The following is a 20,426-nucleotide window of genomic DNA, read 5'->3' as shown; positions in this document are numbered from 1 at the left end:
TTTCTAGGCAAAAATTTGCAGTAAACATGGCAGACTCCTCCCATTTTTGGCAATTTTTGTTCATACATTGGCCGACCCCTAAATGTACCAACAGATTTATTTTTGCCGACGTGCACTCAAGAAGTTAATGGGGATTTAAAAAAAATTCAATGCACTTTATGTAGCAACGCCAACCCTTACGAAAATGCAATCACCAAAAAAAGCTTGCGCAACCTTGCAGCAAGCATGTACACGCTTGCTGCAAGCTTGCGCAAGTAACAGCGAAGCATGCACATACATACAGATTGGGGCTTCTACAGATATCCGCCAGCAAAGAAAACCATATTTGCGTGTATTCAGTAGATGCTGCATGTCAAAATTGTTCAGTACTTTGTTTCTTAACCATGCGCAATTAGTCCTCACAAAATGTCAAATATTGACCCCGATTTCTTTTTCACCAAGGCCCGTCGTGTACCGACGGCCTAAGATGTACCGACGATCCATGTTGAGCCGGGGCACTGTCCTAGCACCCCCACCCCACACACACACACACCCACCGACAAATACACCACTGGGTATGAGGTTAAAATTGTGGATATCTTAATATCAAAAGAGGATCGAAAGTCATAGTGATCGGACCTGTTTTCATCATAATAAAATCCTAGTTGTATACTTACTTAGACAGAATACGGAGGAATGTATGTCACAATACTCGAAACGTACTTCTTCATTAGTAGTGTAACACCACGCTCCTCCTGGTCCATCATCGGGGTATGGGTTTCTGCAATAATTATGATCTCCCAAGCTTTCCGGATAATTTTCAAGTGTGTAGTACGTGTGCACGTGTGGTACCTGTTCTGTCCACTTCTGGCATACATTTCCTGATCTAGTGATAGCTACTCTACCACGATAGTCTCCGCCATTGGCGTCAGAGTAGCATTCATTATCTCCATCTGAAGTGAAACGGATACATATTAGAGAGGTCACGATTTCCAAACGTACGTATCATACGTCCGTACGTCTATTGAAAATCTCGTTACAGGAGAGTGATTTTGAAATCGCAACCTCTCTAGTATTATGGTACTCATCCATTATTCTTACCGTTTTGTTAATTTTGTTCTGATTTCGTCATTATTAATGGTTCTAAACATAAATAAATCTTGGTGTTTAACACAGCTGTTGCAAATTTCGTTGGGTTGGTTGGTAATGTTGGGTGGTAATACGCGCAAGTGATCGCAATGCGCGCAACAAAAGACGTGAAGTTGTAAACAAAACAAGATTCGTTCATATTAGAATAAGGTGAATTAAGGGTAACTTATATTTTGCTATTATGCTAAGTAATGTTTTAATAGCTCACTAAGAATTGCACCAGCATCCACTACTCAAAATGTTGAACCTGTTTGTCGCCAATACATGGTAGAGGATAGTAAACACAACAATTCCTGTTGGTTTATTCTCTGATTAGTTTTCATTCATTATTTTTACCATTTAGCTGGTTTATTTTTCGATTTCGTATTATTTGAATATTATTAAACGTTCTAAACATAAATAAATTATGTCTATGGAGATGAAGATGAGAGTAGCCTGGATAGGGCGCTATAACCTATTTTAGGCCATTTTAGGCACTTGAAAGCTGGTACAAAAAACCTCATACAATGTAACACAATTTGCATCGGATGTTACTTTAGAAAGTACGATTTCTGAAAAGGGAGCTATAGCCAAAACAGGTTGACTATCGAAGAATCATCTGGCACCAATGCGTGACAGTGAGTCCCAATCCTCCTAGCTATACTTACTACCACAGAATCGTGTAGAACCTATGTCACAATATTCCCAACGCAATTCCTCATCAATAGTGTAACACCAAGTGCCTTTTGGTTCGTTATCAGGATTTCTGCAGTAATTATGATCTTCTAGCCCAATTCCTGGGTAATTATCTGGCGTTACTTCGTGCTGATGTGGTACTTGTTCAGTCCAGTTTTGACATGTTTTGCTTGTTTTAGTGACAGCTACTGTACCACGGTAATCTGCGCCTAAGGCGTCTGAATAGCATTCAATATCTGAAAGTCATATTAGTTCATATCGATGTTTTAACCGTTTTGGTATCAGTCGGGTTTTTTAATCTGTCTTTTGTTACTTATCGGTATTGATTTTCAATTCATGTGAAAAAGACATAAATAAATAAAATAAAATTTGCAACAAAATTCGTCACTCGCATCACATATCGTATGTCACGAAATAAAGTTTATAAAGTTCCAGAGAAAATAGATGTTGAAATTCTTTCGGAATATATTTGTGACATGTATGTTGCTTTGTATGTGTATATCGTTGTCACCATAACGTTAAGAAAAGACTTCAAATCATGAAATGATTTTCAAATCAAACTATATCACATTTTTCATCTTAAATATAGCATCAAAGTCAACGATGTACATGTGAAACACGTTGTTTCCATATTTGATCCCGATTTTTCGTGAGAGTACGGCGATCGCGTTAGAGACACAACATTATGTGAAATTCGCATTAGAGATACGACAGTATGTGAACAACCTGGTCTCCCAAATAAACTGCCGTATATAGTCAGTTTACAAATTATCTTAAACTAATCATATACGGCATTTTCAGATATTTTAAAAGTGAAAACGCCCTCTGTTGTTATGAATGAAATTTAGTGCGTTTATCCTACGTTTTTGAAGATATTTTGACACCATATAACAACTAGTAATTTGATAAGTAAAATGGCTTTTTTAGGTATAGGTATGGTTAGGGCGGTGTCGGCGGTAAAAAAACCAATAGCGCTCAAAGACAATATGGTTCAAGATTGCACCGCAGTGCTACAAAGAAACAATTAGTGCTCAAAAACAATAGCCAACAAACTTAAACTTTAAATTAGCCCCCGAAAGAGCGCAGGGTCTGAAAATTAAAGGGAATTTGGCGTGTTGTTGATAACTTAAGGTTACGCATTGGTTTCTTGCCGTGCAGTCTAATAAACCATATACAGTGAGCCAAAGAATTAAGGTACCAGTTATGGTCACACCTGTATATCCTAAATAAAGACAAATATGTCAAAATTAAAACAAGCAGTCAATACCTGTATTATTGAGCTCGGATTTAAGACCTTATTTGTTGAAATTGGTTGAGAATTAAAGAAACGGTGATCTAAAACCTAATGAAGAAACGAAATCAAAAGTTGCACTTTGGTGTTCTAATCAATGAAAGCACGACGCTAGTTTTAACGTGTTAATCAATGGAAGCGCAGCGCTAGTTTTCTTGTTCACGAACACTTTGTGTACAAATTAATAGGGCATTTAATACAGCAAACTGCAACTTTTAAATTGGTATCTTCCTTGGGTTTTGGGATAGCCGTGACTTTATTTCTTGAACAATTTCAACGAATGAGGTCTTAAATTCGACCTAAAAGATACGGCCATTGGCTGCTGGTTCCAATTATGACATATCTGTCTTTGTTTAGGCTATACAAGGGGTGAACATAACTGGTACCTTAATTTTTTGGCTTACTGTATATATTCTGATCATATTACGATCATTTGTAAACTGACTATATATGGCAGTTTAGTTGGGAGACCAGCTTGGATGTGGGTGATTTTGTCCTAGTTTTGTGAATATGACGCAGATACGACAGTATGTGAAACGCAATATTGTAAATATCCACCATATTACATATTGATATTAATATCTTATATCTGACTAATTAGACCATATTTATTTTTGTAATTTGGTGTATTTGTAGTACATTACACTACAAATACATGCCAAATATAACCAGAAATCAAAACAAAAATGAGAGATACGACAGTATGTGATACGAGCAAGATGAATATAGTTGAACTTGTAAGATAGTTCAGTTCATATAGTTCAGTTAAGTGATGCTTATTGGGAAAGTTCTATATATGTAAATTAAGCGCTCAATAATATACCGGGTATTGTCACCATTTTTCAGCAGAGAGAAATATGTGACACGATCTGGTCCATGGGGGCCAAAGGCGGCAAATTTGAAAGTGAGATAAAGGTAAAAATATGGAGTAAAAACAATAAAATACATTTAAAAAAATACACATCAAAAAACTTCATAACTTGAGAACCAAGTATGCTAGACCTTTGGTGTTTTCAGTAAATGATACACCTTTGTTTCCAATGGACATTTTATTGTGAAATGTCATTGTACAAGGAATACATTAAAAAATTCCACATAGCCCCTGAATGAAAAGTATTTAATTATCTTTGTAATCACTCAAAAAGCATTTGGTGTGAATTTTACATCCGAACTAGAGGCTATTAATTTTTTACGAGCCTTTTTATTTTACATGTAAAGCATATGGGGGTGACGATTAGAAATGGACGGCAATATTAAAAACCCTCATTTTGGGCCATTTTCGACACTAAAATGCCCATAAAAAAGAATAGCCTCTAGTTCGGATGTAAAATTCACACACAATGCTACCTGAGTGAGTACAAACATAATTAAATACATTTCATTCGGGGGCTATATCAAAAACAAAAAATGTCCTATACCCTAATGGTTATGGAACAAAGGTGGATAGCCTATTGCATGTACAATGTAATAATTACAGTAACTTAATTTTCAAAAATGCCTCCTTTGGCCCCATGGACCAGATCATGTCACATATTATTTTCAAAAAATATACCGCTGCAGTTAAATCCATCCCCGATGAATCCTGTATTACATGTACAATCGTAACTACCAGGGTTGTTGCTACAAGTTGCGTTAGAGTCACAGGGACCACTCAGGCATTCATCAACGTCTAAAGAAAGGAATTAGAAACAGTATTATCAATTTTTTTGGTTCATCAGGTGTGTCTAGGGCTACAGTGGTCATCGAAAATCTAGTTAGAACTTTCATATTTTTATCAAAATTTATGGAATGCCTTCAAAAGATTTTCAACATGGGTCTGACAAAACCAAACTTTGTTAATGGGTCTGACAAAGCCAAACTTTGTTAATGACCTGTTGATTAGGAATCAATAAAAACAATTATATTAAACAGATATTAACTATTACAAAATGTCTTACTTCTAATGCTATTATAAAATGTAGGATTCTTTTTGAAAGCTTGTCCTATTTATTTATTTATTTATTTATTTATTTATTTATTTATTTATTTATTTATTTATTTATTTATTTATTTATTTATTTATTTATTTATTTATTTATTTATTTATTTATTTATTTATTTATTTATTTATTTATTTACATAACTGGCTAAAATACATCAAAAATACACATACGACAGAGCATGTCATAAAATAAAAATTATAAAAGATTGTCCCGGTAGGCTAGCCAGGAGGAGCCAGGAGCGTGAACACTATCACCCGAGGGGTGTGACCCCTCCAACCCACCGAGACAAGTGAACTCAAAACATAAGTATTAAATATTGCACATTTAGAATAATTAACATAGGCCTATTACACATTACACATATTTCATCAACAATAACATAAAATTTAGGAGTCCAGCTCCAACTCTTGCATAGTCATTTCAATAAAATGTGTTTTAAGGTGGCTTTTGAATGGCCTCATATTTGTATGCAAAATACCTTTACTTTGCTCCGGATGCACTATCTAATACTTGTAAGTGGATATCCCCACGCTTGTTCATAATAAAAGTTACCAAGCCGGAAACACTTGCCGTAAATTAATCACATTAATATCATATCGGAAACAAGTAAGTAATACTGATAAAAATGGGTTAACGAAAAAGTAATCCAAAGTTCTTAAGGCCCAGTTTCTTAATCGTGTTTTTTTCCCTATATTTTAAACTTAAATACAGGTTTGACATAAAGTATGGAATATTTCTTCTCGAAGTGCCAAGACTAGTCTGGAAGGGGTCTGCATAAACCGTACGGGCTAAATATTAATCGGGAGATGGTGGAAAGCAATTGTTTGATAGAAAATGTACTTTCCAGCAGTTTACATTAGGATGCTCATAATGCGGAGCATTTGCCTAAAAATTGTTCTGTTATTTTCAAATTAATTAGGGTTTGAGGTGACATTTCCTTAATTTCGTCAGCAAATGGCATTCGTCAGAGCTGAAATGCACTTGCAATGTATCAATTTTTGCAATTGGGAGGAGTTTAAATATGGCTCTTAAAAGTGGTACGTACTCAGAGAGTTTAAATGCTTCCACTGGGGTCAAATGTTAAAAAAACAACTGTGTGGATTATTGGTTGTCCAATGAACTCATACTCTTTATTTATGTACAATAGGTTTATAACACTTGGCCCCCAGGGGCCATTCAAACTTTCTGAGTACGTACCACTTTTAAGAGCCATTCTTCAAAAGCTCCTCCCATATACAAAATTGGTACATTACAAGTGCATTTCAGTTCTGATCAACACTTATTGGTATTTAGGTTCAGTACATATCACCTCAAACTTCAATAAATATGATAAGGGACCGTTCACAAACACTTGTTAGGGGGGCCTGATGCAAAAAGGGGGGCCCCGAAAAATTTTGAGCCTCCTAAGGGGGGCCTGAAAAAAATGACCACAAATGTTCCTGGAAAAAGTTTATATGCTTTTCTATGGGGTTGACCCATAATTTTCATGTCAAAAAGGGGGGGCTGAAATTTTTGAGGTCTGTAAAGGGAGGGGGCCCGAAAAATGTTCGCGATGAAATTATTTTGCATCAGCCCCCCCCCCCCCTACAAGTGTTTGTGAATGGTCCCTAATATCAGAACAATGTTCAGAAATTCAGAAATTTTACCTACCACAAAACTCAACTCCGCCATTTTAGGCTAATTCACAACCTTATGAGCACCATAATGTAAACTCACGGAACGCATATTGTCTATCAAAAATTATTTGACACCATCTCCCGACACACGTACGCCAATAAATATTTAAAAGTGTGGGTTGTCCAGACCCCTTTCTGATTCGTCTTGGCATTTCGTGAATACACATTTCATACTTAATGTCAAGTCTGCACTCTATTAATAAAGTTTACCGGTACACGTAAATCCATCTCTCCTGAATCCTGCATTGCAGTTACAGTCATGGCCACCAACCACTGGTATATCGACGTCCACTGGTTCAAATGGTCGGCTAGGTGTGTCTTTATTCAATCCTGATACAATTCTGACACGTGTACATTTACAGGGATCTTTAGGAGTTATGACCCATCGCCAAGCGTGGTTTTGATATTTGCCTCGACCAACTTCACAAGTTTGACGTGCTTGAATTTGAATCATGTATTCTAAAATGGATTTTGAAAAGTATATATTTTTAATTTCAATATGAGCGGCGTCGAAAATAGAATCATTGTGAAATGGAAAGCAAATAAGCATAAGAAGAATGATAAGTACAATAATACAGTCATGAGTGACGAAAATTAAATCGAATTTATACACCTCGAATTATCGATATCATTACACTTTTTAAAAAAACCTGTAGCAAAAACTTGACGTGAAGCGAATTATTTATAAATACTTTTTGCTTGAGCATAACTATATACAGATATACATGTACTTCATTTTGCACAATGTGACTTACTTCCTACAAGACTATGCGTTTTCAAAAGGTATGTTTTCCATTTGGAAAAAGGAACCGCGAACAATGGGCTATTCTAGTTGAAATCCATAAACCAAACATTAAAGACATGACCTTAAAATTTCACACAGGAAGTGCGAGCGTGGGGTTACCTGAATGGGTGACTCCATTTTACAATCTCTGTGTGGCAGATTAAAGTCATGTCTTCATTAGGGGTGTATGGGTTTCAACTGGAACAGCTCAATGAAAATACCGCTGCAATTAGAGTTCGTTTCCAAAGCAACGAGAAATCGCTGTTTGTTTTCCATGTGAGCTAATCAGACAGTTTCATTAGGCAGAGGCACCGTATTTAGCGTTAGCTTTGGATATTTAATTATCGGGTGGAAACTAAAGAAAATATTTAAATGTTCAAAGCTAACGTTAAATACGGCGCCTCCGCCTGATGATTGAATTAAAACGCAAGTTCTGATTGTTATTACAATTACACAACGGGTCCTCAACGAAAGCCATATGCGCACCACTTAGAAATGGCGATGGATATAAACAAGCTTAATCTGTTCACGTTGTGTCGGGGATATTTTTGACCTCCTTTCCAAAGAAAATAACAGCAAAGTTAGATCGCTGCTTCCGAGACTCTACAAGCTTGTTTTAAAAATAGGATTTGTGACCCTAAATATTCTTTTAATTTCCTAAATAAGGCTCGGTATTCTTTTTTACAGTAAAACCTTCTTTTTTCAAGATTAGGACCGGTCGGTTGAGGACAATCAAACAACTTTTAATAGCCTAATTGTAGGTCGTTATATGCACATGCTCTTGTGTTTTATTCGGGACTTTTAATTTCAGTATTGTCGCATTTGGCTGAGTAGACCAGATCGTGTCATTTTAATCACCACTATCTCTTTCTTTGTTTATATATCTCAATTTTCTCTCCTTTCCTTTCTTACAAGCCGACGACGGATGTCGGCTTGTTCTGTCTTCTTCCAATTCTTCTTCTTCTTCTTCTTAGTCTAGCCGAGCGGCGGCTAGACTCTTGAATCCCAGTAGTTTCTTTCTTCTTCTTCTTCTTGCACAGCCGCCATCGGCGCTGTGCATTCTTTTTACCGCGTTCTTCTTTGCACATCCGCCATCGGCGATGTGCATTCTTTTACCGCGTTCTTGCACATCCGCCATCGGCGATGTGCATTCTTTTTTACAGCGTTCTTGCACAGCCGCCATCGGCGATGTGCATTCTTTTTACCGCGTTCTTGCACATCCGCCACCGGCGATGTGCAGTCTTTTTTCCGCCTTCTTCTTGCACATCCGCCATCGGCGATGTGCATTCTTTTTACCGCGTTCTTCTTCTTGCACATCCGCCATCGGCGATGTGCATTCTTTTTACCGCGTTCTTCTTCTTTCTTCTGTCAACACTTGCAGACCCCCCTCTTGAAATTTACAAATTGCTCTAGCTCCGACATACTTTCATGGATTTCAACCAAACTTAGACACACTCATCACTGGCACTTGCTACAAATGTCACATGATCAATTTCCGGTCAATGGTCATCCACTTCCGGTCAATGGTCAAAAAGGTGATTTTCACTAAAAATGCTTCTTCTTCCAAATATTACATAGCATCGTGACATCACTTGCACACATGCATCATATATAGCCAGTGTCTAAAAGTTATACCACAAAATTGGAATCAAAGGTCATTAAGGGGTCACTTCCGGTAAAAGTCTGAAAAATTTGTAAAAAATATTCAAAAAATCACTGTCTTGTAATCAGTTAGATTTCAAGACCTAGCCGTAGTAACGGCTAGAAAGAAACGTATAGCCTGGTAACTCTAAAAAGTTTTGGGCCAAAACCACTAATTGCTCACTTATTGATGCCTCTGGCCAGCATAATTTTTACAAGCCGACGTCAAACGTCGGCTTGTGCTGTCTTCTTCCAATTCTTCTTACAAGCCGACGACGGATGTCGGCTTGTTCTGTCTTCTTCCAATTGCACAGCCGCCATCGGCGCTGTGCATTCTTTTTACCGCGTTCTTCTTCTGAATCTTCTGTCAACATTATGATCAGCCATCGTAGCCACATGCTTTCAGGCATGTTGACCATACTTGGTCAGTAGAACCGTTTGGTGGTGCCACAGATGTCACATGATCAACTTCCGGTCAAATGTCATCCACTTCCGGTCAATGGCCAACATTTGGATTTTCACTAAAAATGCTTCTCCTCCCACATATTACATAGCATCGTGACGTCACTTACACACATGCATCATCTATATCCAGTGTCTAAAAGTTGTTCACAGAATTGGGATCAAAGGTCATTAAGGGGTCACTTCCGGTAAAAGTCTGAAAAATTTGTAAAAAATATTCAAAAAATCACTGTCTTTACCAATTACATAGCAGAGAGTCGCCATTAGCACACATGCATCGCACTTCCGGTCAATGGCCAAAACTTGGATTTTCACTAAAAATGCTTCTCCTCCCACATATTACATAGCATCGTGACGTCACTTACACACATGCATCATCTATATCCAGTGTCTAAAAGTTGTTCACAGAATTGGGATCAAAGGTCATTAAGGGTCACTTCCGGTAAAAGTCTGAAAAATTTGTAAAAAATATTCAAAAAATCACTGTCTTTACAAATTACATAGCAGAGAGTCGCCATTAGCACACATGCATCGCTACTAGCTAGGGTCTTCAGGATGCCTACAGTTTTGGGGTCAAAGGTCATTAAGGGGCTACTTCCGGTCAACAACCAACATTATCAAAAAAGTTTAAAATTTTTTATCTCAAAATGTAAACAGACCAGAGTAATATAATCATCATACATGAATTAGTGTTACTTGATGTATGCATGGTATTTTTATTTTGGGGGTCAAAGGTCATTAAGGGGTCACTTCCTGTTTTTAGCTAAATAACTTTAAGAATTTTTATCTCGACAACTAAACAAAATAGAAATTTTTAATTAAAATTGGAACAATGCATTTTGTCGTTGTACATGTGGGTTTTTTTTCATTGAGGTCAAAGGTCATTAAGGGGGTCAAAAGGTCAATCATAAATTTAAAAAAATTCTTGCACAGCCGCCATCGGCGCTGTGCATTCTTTTTACCGCGTTCTTCTTGCACATCCGCCATCGGCGATGTGCATTCTTTTTACCGCGTTCTTCTTCTTTCTTTCTTTGCACATCCGCCATCGGCGATGTGCATTCTTTTTACCGCGTTCTTGCACATCCGCCATCGGCGATGTGCATTCTTTTTACCGCGTTCTTCTTTAAGTTAGGCGTGCAGCCTAACTTATTTTTTTCTTGCTGTTTGTTTGTTTCTTTCTTTCTTTCTTTCTTTCTCACAATTGACTACTAGTGCTACATCCGTGATCGGATGTGGACCAAACGCATAGCCAAGCCGTATTGGGTAAGTGGCTACAAAAGTCTTAAAATGTTTTAATATCGGAGGTCATCCAGGGGTCACGGGGGTCAAAATGGTCATTTTTGCCTCATATGTGCCGCACCCCCATTATAATTAGGGGCAAAACATGGAGACATCTAGTCTAGTGTTTTGATAAACAAGCAATGGTTCTGCTGTCTGTGCTTCAAAACGTGTAAGACTTCGTCTGGATTCGTCTATTGCCAGGTGGTGAGTGCCGTGCATTCTCTAAATTCAGTATATTTCCATCGTCAACCGTGTGGAAAATGTCATACGGCCGGGCGGTTTCACAAGTTGCCGGCTCTATCATACCAGTCGCTGCCTGGCTATTGCAGGTGCAATCCATACATCAAAACGTGTACATTTTGGCTATTCCAACTGCAATACACCCTTCATGCAAGACATGACTGGAATCGTCCACACAGGGAGTGAATATTACAAGCGGAGTCACCCATTGAGGTAGGCCCATTCGAAATTCACACGCCCTGTGTGGGAGATTAAGATAATGTCTTCCGTAGAGGTTGTATGAATTTCAACTGGAACAGCCCAGTTGGGGTGTATGAAACCCCAAGTGGGCGATTCACACGAAACAAACTGAGGTATGTTCAGATGCCAATTTTGTTACATATCTTGAGTGTAACTTGTGATGTGATGCCTGTATGCTAGATATAAACAGCTACATCATTTCCACTGATGGCTATAGGGTGTGTGTGTGTGGGGGGGGGGTGTGTGTGTGGGGGGGTGATATCTTGGCTAAAACTGCATCACGCCTTCCCATGATGCATTTATGAAAATCAATAATCCCACTATATAGTTTCTACAGATGACGCAATAATGGTGAATAAGGGGGTGAGGGGTAAGTAAATGTTGAAATATGACCGCATTAAACCACAAAGGTCATGTGAGGTCAAAGGTCAGGTCAAATTACAAGTTGCTCCGATTGGGCTGTAACTCGGGGAAAATGATCCCTGACACTTAGGGAGTATAAAACCGCAAAGGTCAAGTGAGGTCAAAGGTCAGGTCAAATTTGAAGTTGCTCCAATTAGGCTGTAAGTCAGGGTAATGATCCCTGACACTTTGGGAGTATAAAACCACAAAGGTCATGTGAGGTCAAAGGTCAGGTCAAATTTAAAGTTGCTCCAATTGGGCTGTAAGTCGGGGGAAATGATCCCTGACACCTGGGGAGTATAAAACCACAAAGGTCAAGTGAGGTCAAAGGTCAGGTCAAATTTGAAGTTGCTCCAATTAGGCTGTAAGTCGGGGAAAATGATCCCTGACACTTTGGGAGTATAAAACCGCAAAGGTCAAGTGAGGTCAAAGGTCAGGTCAAATTTGAAGTTGCTCCAATTAGGCTGTAAGTCGGGGAAAATGATCCCTGACACTTTGGGAGTATAAAACCACAAAGGTCAAGTGAGGTCAAAGGTCAGGTCAATTTTGAAGTTGCTCCAATTAGGCTGTAAGTCGGGGAAAATGATCCCTGACACTTTGGGAGTATATAACCGCAAAGGTCAAGTGAGGTCAAAGGTCAGGTCAAATTTGAAGTTGCTCCAATTAGGCTGTAAGTCGGGGAAAATGATCCCTGACACTTTGGGAGTATAAAACCGCAAAGGTCAAGTGAGGTCAAAGGTCAGGTCAAATTTGAAGTTGCTCCAATTAGGCTGTAAGTCGGGGAAAATGATCCCTGACACTTTGGGAGTATAAAACCACAAAGGTCATGTGAGGTCAAAGGTTAGGTCAAATTTGACGTTGCTCCAATGAGGCTGTAAGTCGGGGAAAATGATCCCTGACACTTTGGGAGTATAAAACCACAAAGGTCAAGTGAGGTCAAAGGTCAGGTCGATTTTGAAGTTGCTCCAATTAGGCTGTAAGTCGGGGAAAATGATCCCTGACACTTTGGGAGTATAAAACCACAAAGGTCAAGTGAGGTCAAAGGTCAGGTCAAATTTGAAGTTGCTCCAATTAGGCTGTAAGTCGGGGAAAATGATCCCTGACACTTGGGGAGTATAAAACCACAAAGGTCAAGTGAGGTCAAAGGTCAGGTCAAATTTGAAGTTGCTCCAATTAGGCTGTAAGTCGGGGAAAATGATCCCTGACACTTTGGGAGTATAAAACCACAAAGGTCAAGTGAGGTCAAAGGTCAGGTCAATTTTGAAGTTGCTCCAATTAGGCTGTAAGTCGGGGAAAATGATCCCTGACACTTTGGGAGTATAAAACCGCAAAGGTCAAGTGAGGTCAAAGGTCAGGTCAAATTTGAAGTTGCTCCAATTAGGCTGTAAGTCGGGGAACATGATCCCTGACACTTTGGGAGTATAAAACCACAAAGGTCATGTGAGGTCAAAGGTCAGGTCAAATTTGACGTTGCTCCAATGAGGCTGTAAGTCGGGGAAAATGATCCCTGACACTTTGGGAGTATAAAACCACAAAGGTCAAGTGAGGTCAAAGGTCAGGTCAATTTTGAAGTTGCTCCAATTAGGCTGTAAGTCGGGGAAAATGATCCCTGACACTTTGGGAGTATAAAACCGCAAAGGTCAAGTGAGGTCAAAGGTCAGGTCAAATTTGAAGTTGCTCCAATTAGGCTGTAAGTCGGGGAACATGATCCCTGACACTTTGGGAGTATAAAACCACAAAGGTCATGTGTGAGGTCAAAGGTCAGGTCAAATTTGACGTTGCTCCAATGAGGCTGTAAGTCGGGGAAAATGATCCCTGACACTTTGGGAGTATAAAACCACAAAGGTCAAGTGAGGTCAAAGGTCAGGTCAATTTTGAAGTTGCTCCAATTAGGCTGTAAGTCGGGGAAAATGATCCCTGACACTTTGGGAGTATAAAACCACAAAGGTCAAGTGAGGTCAAAGGTCAGGTCAAATTTGAAGTTGCTCCAATTAGGCTGTAAGTCGGGGAAAATGATCCCTGACACTTTGGGAGTATAAAACCACAAAGGTCATGTGAGGTCAAATGTCAGGTCAAATTACAAGTTGCTCCGATTGGGCTGTAACTCGGGGAAAATGATCCCTGACACTTGGGGAGTATAAAACCACAAAGTCAAGTGAGGTCAAAGGTCAAGTCAAATTTGAAGTTGCTCCAATTAGGCTGTAAGTCGGGGGAAATGATCCCTGACGCTTGGGGAGTATAAAACCACAACGGTCATGTGAGGTCAAAGGTCAGGGCAAATTTGAAGTTGCTCCAATTGGGCTGTAGGTCGGGGGAAATGATCCCTGGGAAGTATTAAACCGCAAAGGTCATTCGAGGTCAAAGGTCAGGTCAAATTTAAAGTTGCTCTGATTGGGCTGCAATTCGGGGAAAATGATCCCTGACACTTGAGTATGAAACCGCAAAGGTCAGGTGAGGTCAAAGGTCAGGTCAAATTTAAAGTTGCTCCGATCAGGCTGCAACTTGCGGCAAATGATCCCTAACACTTGGGGAGTGTAAAACCGAAAAGGTCATCCGAGGTCAAATTTAACGTTGCTCAGAATATGAAACCGAAAAGGTCAACCGAAGACAAAGGTCGGGTCAAATTTAATGTTGCACAGTATTGCTGCGTGATGATGTCATCACAGTCATACGCCTAACTTACCTCGTGCCCTTGCAGAGGGCACAGTTGCTCTAGTTCTTTCTTTCTTTCTTCTGTCAACACTATGATCAGCCATCGTAGCCACATGCTTTCAGGCATGTTGACCATACTTGGTCAGTATAACCGTTTGGTGGTGCCACAGATGTCACATGATCAACTTCCGGTCAAATGTCATCCACTTCCGGTCAATGGCCAAAACTTGGATTTTCACTAAAAATGCTACTCCTCCCACATATTACATAGCACCGTGACGTCACTTACACACATGCATCATCTATAGCCAGTGTCTAAAAGTTATACCACAAAATTGGAATCAAAGGTCATTAAGGGGTCACTTCCGGTAAAAGTCTGAAAAATTTGTAAAAAAATTCAAAAAATCACTGTCTTTACAAATTACATAGCAGAAAGTCGCCATTAGCACACATGCATCGCTATTATCTAGGGTCTTTAGGATGCCTACAGTTTTGGGGTCAAAGGTCATTAAGGGGTTACTTCCGGTCAAAAACCAAAATTATCAAAAAGTTTAAATTTTTTTTATCTCAAAATGTAAACAAACCAGAGTAATATACCCATCATACATGAATTAGTGTTACATGGTGTATGCATGGTATTTTTTATTTTGGGGGTCAAAGGTCATTAAGGGTAACTTTCTGTTTTAGCTAAATAACTTCAAGAATTTTTATCTCAACAACTAAACATAGTAGAATTTTTTAATTAAAAGTGGAACAATACATTTTGTCGTTGTATATAAGGTTTTATTTTCATTGAGGTCAAAGGTCATTAAAGGGGTCAAAAGGTCAATCATAAATTTAAAAAATCATAATCCATGTATAAGTTCCGATAAAGCTGAAAATTCACCAGGAATATTCCTTATGACATCCTAAGCACTATGTAATATTTTTGCGGGGTCAAAGGTAATTAAGGGATCACTTCCGGTTCTCACAGATTCGGAGCCATAACTCATTTGTCACTGCTGGCTGTGCATCCTCGCGGTCGCAGGCGAACGCAATCAGATCTCGTTTACATTATTGATTTTATTTAGGGTCAAAGGTTATGAGGCGTCACTTCCGGTGTTAAACAAAATACCTTCTAAAATACCTGGCGGTTGTGCATGCTCGCGGTCGCAGGCGACCGCAACCATATCTAGTTCTTTCTTTCTTTCTTCTGTCAACACTATGATCAGCCATCGTAGCCACATGCTTTCAGGCATGTTGACCATACTTGGTCAGTATAACCGTTTGGTGGTGCCACAGATGTCACATGATCAACTTCCGGTCAAATGTCATCCACTTCCGGTCAATGGCCAAAACTTGGATTTTCACTAAAAATGCTACTCCTCCCACATATTACATAGCACCGTGACGTCACTTACACACATGCATCATCTATAGCCAGTGTCTAAAAGTTATACCACAAAACTGGAATCAAAGGTCATTAAGGGGTCACTTCCGGTAAAAGTCTGAAAAATTTGTAAAAAATATTCAAAAAATCACTGTCTTTACAAATTACATAGCAGAGAGTCGCCATTAGCACACATGCATCGCTATTATCTAGGGTCTTTAGGATGCCTACAGTTTTGGGGTCAAAGGTCATTAAGGGGTTACTTCCGGTCAAAAACCAAAATTATCAAAAAGTTTACATTTTTTTTATCTCAAAATGTAAACAAACCAGAGTAATATACCCATCATACATGAATTAGTGTTACATGGTGTATGCATGGTATTTTTTATTTTGGGGGTCAAAGGTCATTAAGGGGTAACTTCCTGTTTTAGCTAAATAACTTCAAGAATTTTTATCTCAACAACTAAACATAGTAGAATTTTTTAATTAAAAGTGGAACAATACATTTTGTCGTTGTATATAAGGTTTTATTTTCATTGAGGTCAAAGGTCATTAAAGGGGTCAAAAGGTCAATCATAAATTTAAAAAAATCATAATCCATGTATAAGTTCCGATAAAGCTGAAAATTCACCAGGAATATTCCTTATGACATCCTAAGCACTATGTAATATTTTTGCGGGGTCAAAGGTAATTAAGGGATCACTTCCGGTTCTCACAGATTCGGAGTCATAACTCATTTGTCACTGCTGGCTGTGCCTCGCGGTCGCAGGCGAACGCAATCAGATCTCGTTTACATTATTGATTTTTATTTAGGGTCAAAGGTTATGAGGGGTCACTTCCGGTGTTAAACAAAATACCTTCTAAAATACCTGGCGGTTGTGCATGCTCGCGGTCGCAGGCGACCGCAGCCAGATCTTGTTCTTACCTAGCCGGGACACCGGCTAGGTCTTGTGATGCTATCGGATCTTTCTTCTTCTGGCAACACGTGCGTGACTTGCCACGTTTCGCCCTAGTTCTGTTATGCTTTGACCGATTTTGACCATACTTAGTCACAAACACCACTGACCATGTCCCCACATGTGATATGACATTGAACTCCATTTGACCTTTGACCTGCTCACAATGGCAAAAATGTGATTTTTACTCTAAAATGCTTCTTCTTCCACAAATAACATGTGATGGTGACATGCTTAGGTCATGTGACTTGACTTTGGTCGGTGTCTATAGGGTGTTCACAGATAAGGGGTCAAAGGTCATTAAGGGGGTCATTTCCGGTCTGAAAGCTAAAAATCTTCAAAAAATCACTGTTTTTACAAATTACATAGCAGAGTGTTGTCATTAGCACACATGCATTGCTACTAACCAGGGTCTTTGGGTGTCTACAGTTTTGGGATCTAAGGTCATTAAGGGGTCGCTTCCGGTCAAAAACCAAAAATCATCAAATATGTTCATTTTTTTTTTAATCTCAAAACATAACCAGACCAGAGTGACATAAACTTCACATATGCATTAGTGTTACCCGATGTATGCACGGTATTTTTATTTTTTGGTCAAAGGTCATTTAGACGTCATTTCCGGTTTTAAGCTAAATAACTTCAAGAATTTTTATCTCCATAACTAAGCATAGTAGATTTTTTAAATTTAAACTGTAACAATGCATTTTCTCGGTGTATATGAGGTTTTTTTTATATTGGGGTCAAAGGTCATTAAGGAGGTCAAAACGTCAAATTTGCAAAAAAATGTTTAAAATTACGGAAAAGTAGCTGTATCTCAGCCTATGGAAGACGGATAAACAGTGATGCACCATTAACAGTGTGAGATGTCCATAATAACCAATCAAAGGTCAAACTTTAAGTTAAGACTGGCATTTCCGGCCCGGCTAGGTCCAGATCTGTAACCAGATCTAGTTCGTTCTTTCTTTCTTCTGTCAACACTATGATCAGCCATCGTAGCCACATGCTTTCAGGCATGTTGACCATACTTGGTCAGTATAACCGTTTGGTGGTGCCACAGATGTCACATGATCAACTTCCGGTCAAATGTCATCCACTTCCGGTCAATGGCCAAAACTTGGATTTTCACTAAAATGCTACTCCTCCCACATATTACATAGCACCGTGACGTCACTTACACACATGCATCATCTATAGCCCGTGTCTAAAAGTTATACCACAAAATTGGAATCAAAGGTCATTAAGGGGTCACTTCCGGTAAAAGTCTGAAAAATTTGTAAAAATATTCAAAAAATCACTGTCTTTACAAATTACATAGCAGAGAGTCGCCATTAGCACACATGCATCGCTATTATCTAGGGTCTTTAGGATGCCTACAGTTTTGGGGTCAAAGGTCATTAAGGGGTTACTTCCGGTCAAAAACCAAAATTATCAAAAAAGTTTAAATTTTTTTTATCTCAAAATGTAAACAAACCAGAGTAATATACCCATCATACATGAATTAGTGTTACATGGTGTATGCATGGTATTTTTTTATTTTGGGGGTCAAAGGTCATTAAGGGGTAACTTCCTGTTTTAGCTAAATAACTTCAAGAATTTTTATCTCAACAACTAAACATAGTAGAATTTTTTAATTAAAAGTGGAACAATGCATTTTGTCGTTGTATATAAGGTTTTATTTTCATTGAGGTCAAAGGTCATTAAAAGGGTCAAAAGGTCAATCATAAATTTAAAAAAATCATAATCCATGTATAAGTTCCGATAAAGCTGAAAATTCACCAGGAATATTCCTTATGACATCCTAAGCACTATGTAATATTTTTGCGGGGTCAAAGGTAATTAAGGGATCACTTCCGGTTCTCACAGATTCGGAGCCATAACTCATTTGTCACTGCTGGCTGTGCATCCTCGCGGTCGCAGGCGAACGCAATCAGATCTCGTTTACATTATTGATTTTTATTTAGGGTCAAAGGTTATGAGGCGTCACTTCCGGTGTTAAACAAAATACCTTCTAAAATACCTGGCGGTTGTGCATGCTCGCGGTCGCAGGCGGCCGCAACCATATCTAGTTCTTCTTTCTTTCTTTCTTCTGTCAACACTATGATCAGCCATCGTAGCCACATGCTTTCAGGCATGTTGACCATACTTGGTCAGTATAACCGTTTGGTGGTGCCACAGATGTCACATGATCAACTTCTGATCAAATGTCATCCACTTCCGGTCAGTGGCCAAAACCGTGATTTTCACTAAAAATGCTACTCCTTCCACATATTACATAGCACCATGACGGCACTTGCACACATGCATCACCTATAGCCAGTGTCTAAAAGTTATACCACAAAATTGGAATCAAAGGTCATTAAGGGGTCACTTCCGGTAAAAGTCTGAAAAATTTGTTTAAAATATTCAAAAAATCACTGTCTTTACAAATTACATAGCAGAGAGTCGCCATTAGCACACATGCATCGCTACTAGGTAGGGTCTTTAGGATGCCTACAGTTTTGGGGTCAAAGGTCATTAAGGGGTTACTTCCGGTCAAAAATCAAAATTATCAAAAAAGTTTTAAAAAATTTTTATCTCAAAATGTAAACAAACCAGAGTAATATACCCATCATACATGAATTAGTGTTACATGATGTATGCATGGTATTTTTTATTTTGGGGGTCAAAGGTCATTAAGGGGTAACTTCCTGTTTTAGCTAAATAACTTCAAGAATTTTTATCTCAACAACTAAACATAGTAGAATTTTTAAATTAAAAGTGGAACAATGCATTTTGTCGTTGTATATAAGGTTTTATTTTCATTGAGGTCAAAGGTCATTAAAGGGGTCAAAAGGTCAATCATAAAATTAAAAAAATCATAATCCATGTATAAGTTCCGATAAAGCTGAAAATTCACCAGGAATATTCCTTATGACATCCTAAGCACTATGTAATATTTTTGCGGGGTCAAAGGTAATTAAGGGATCACTTCCGGTTCTCACAGATTCGGAGTCATAACTCATTTGTCACTGCTGGCTGTGCATCCTCGCGGTCGCAGGCGAACGCAATCAGATCTCGTTTACATTATTGATTTTTATTTAGGGTCAAAGGTTATGAGGGGTCACTTCCGGTGTTAAACAAAATACCTTCTAAAATACCTGGCGGTTGTGCATGCTCGCGGTCGCAGGCGACCGCAACCAGATCTAGTTCTTCTTGCACAGCCGCCATCGGCGCTGTGCATTGTTTTTACCGCGTTCTTCTTCTTCTGTCAACATTTTGCAGACCCCCCCTCTTGAAATTTACAAATTGCTCTAGCTCCGACATACTTTCATGGATTTCAACCGAACTTAGACACACTTATCACTGGCACTTGCTACAAATGTCACATGATCAATTTCCGGTCAAAGATCATCCACTTCCGGTCAATGACCAAAAACGTGATTTTCACTAAAAATGCTTCTTCTTCCACATATTACATAGCACGTTGACGTCACTTACACACATGCATCATCTATATCCAGTGTCTAAAAGTTATACCACAGAATTGGGATCAAAGGTCATTAAGGGTCACTTCCGGTAAAAGTCTGACAGATTTGTAAAAATATTCAAAAATCACTGTCTTTACAAATTACATAGCAGAGAGTCGCCATTAGCACACATGCATTGCT

At 38.7% G+C, this 20,426-nt stretch overlaps 1 protein-coding gene across 1 annotated transcript in view; it reads right to left on the bottom strand.

Moving 5' to 3' along the window:
* LOC140169196 (prothrombin-like) overlaps positions 1 to 20,426 on the bottom strand; it is a gene marked incomplete at its 3' end in the record, with an annotated part of 45,003 nt that overhangs the window by 2,519 nt on the left and 22,058 nt on the right. The window contains exons 3-6 of the mRNA XM_072192454.1: positions 6,963 to 7,211; positions 4,647 to 4,763; positions 1,776 to 2,039; positions 657 to 932 (exon numbers count right to left, since the gene is read on the bottom strand). Of these exons, the coding sequence (XP_072048555.1) occupies positions 657 to 932; positions 1,776 to 2,039; positions 4,647 to 4,763; positions 6,963 to 7,211 (906 nt within the window). The remainder of the gene's footprint in view (positions 1 to 656; positions 933 to 1,775; positions 2,040 to 4,646; positions 4,764 to 6,962; positions 7,212 to 20,426) is intronic.

This window comes from Amphiura filiformis, chromosome 14, assembly GCF_039555335.1.
Source record: "Amphiura filiformis chromosome 14, Afil_fr2py, whole genome shotgun sequence".
In the NCBI taxonomy this organism is placed as follows: domain Eukaryota; kingdom Metazoa; phylum Echinodermata; class Ophiuroidea; order Amphilepidida; family Amphiuridae; genus Amphiura; species Amphiura filiformis.
The sequence above is the reverse complement of the archived record's forward strand: the minus strand, read 5'-3'. Positions and strand labels throughout refer to the sequence as shown.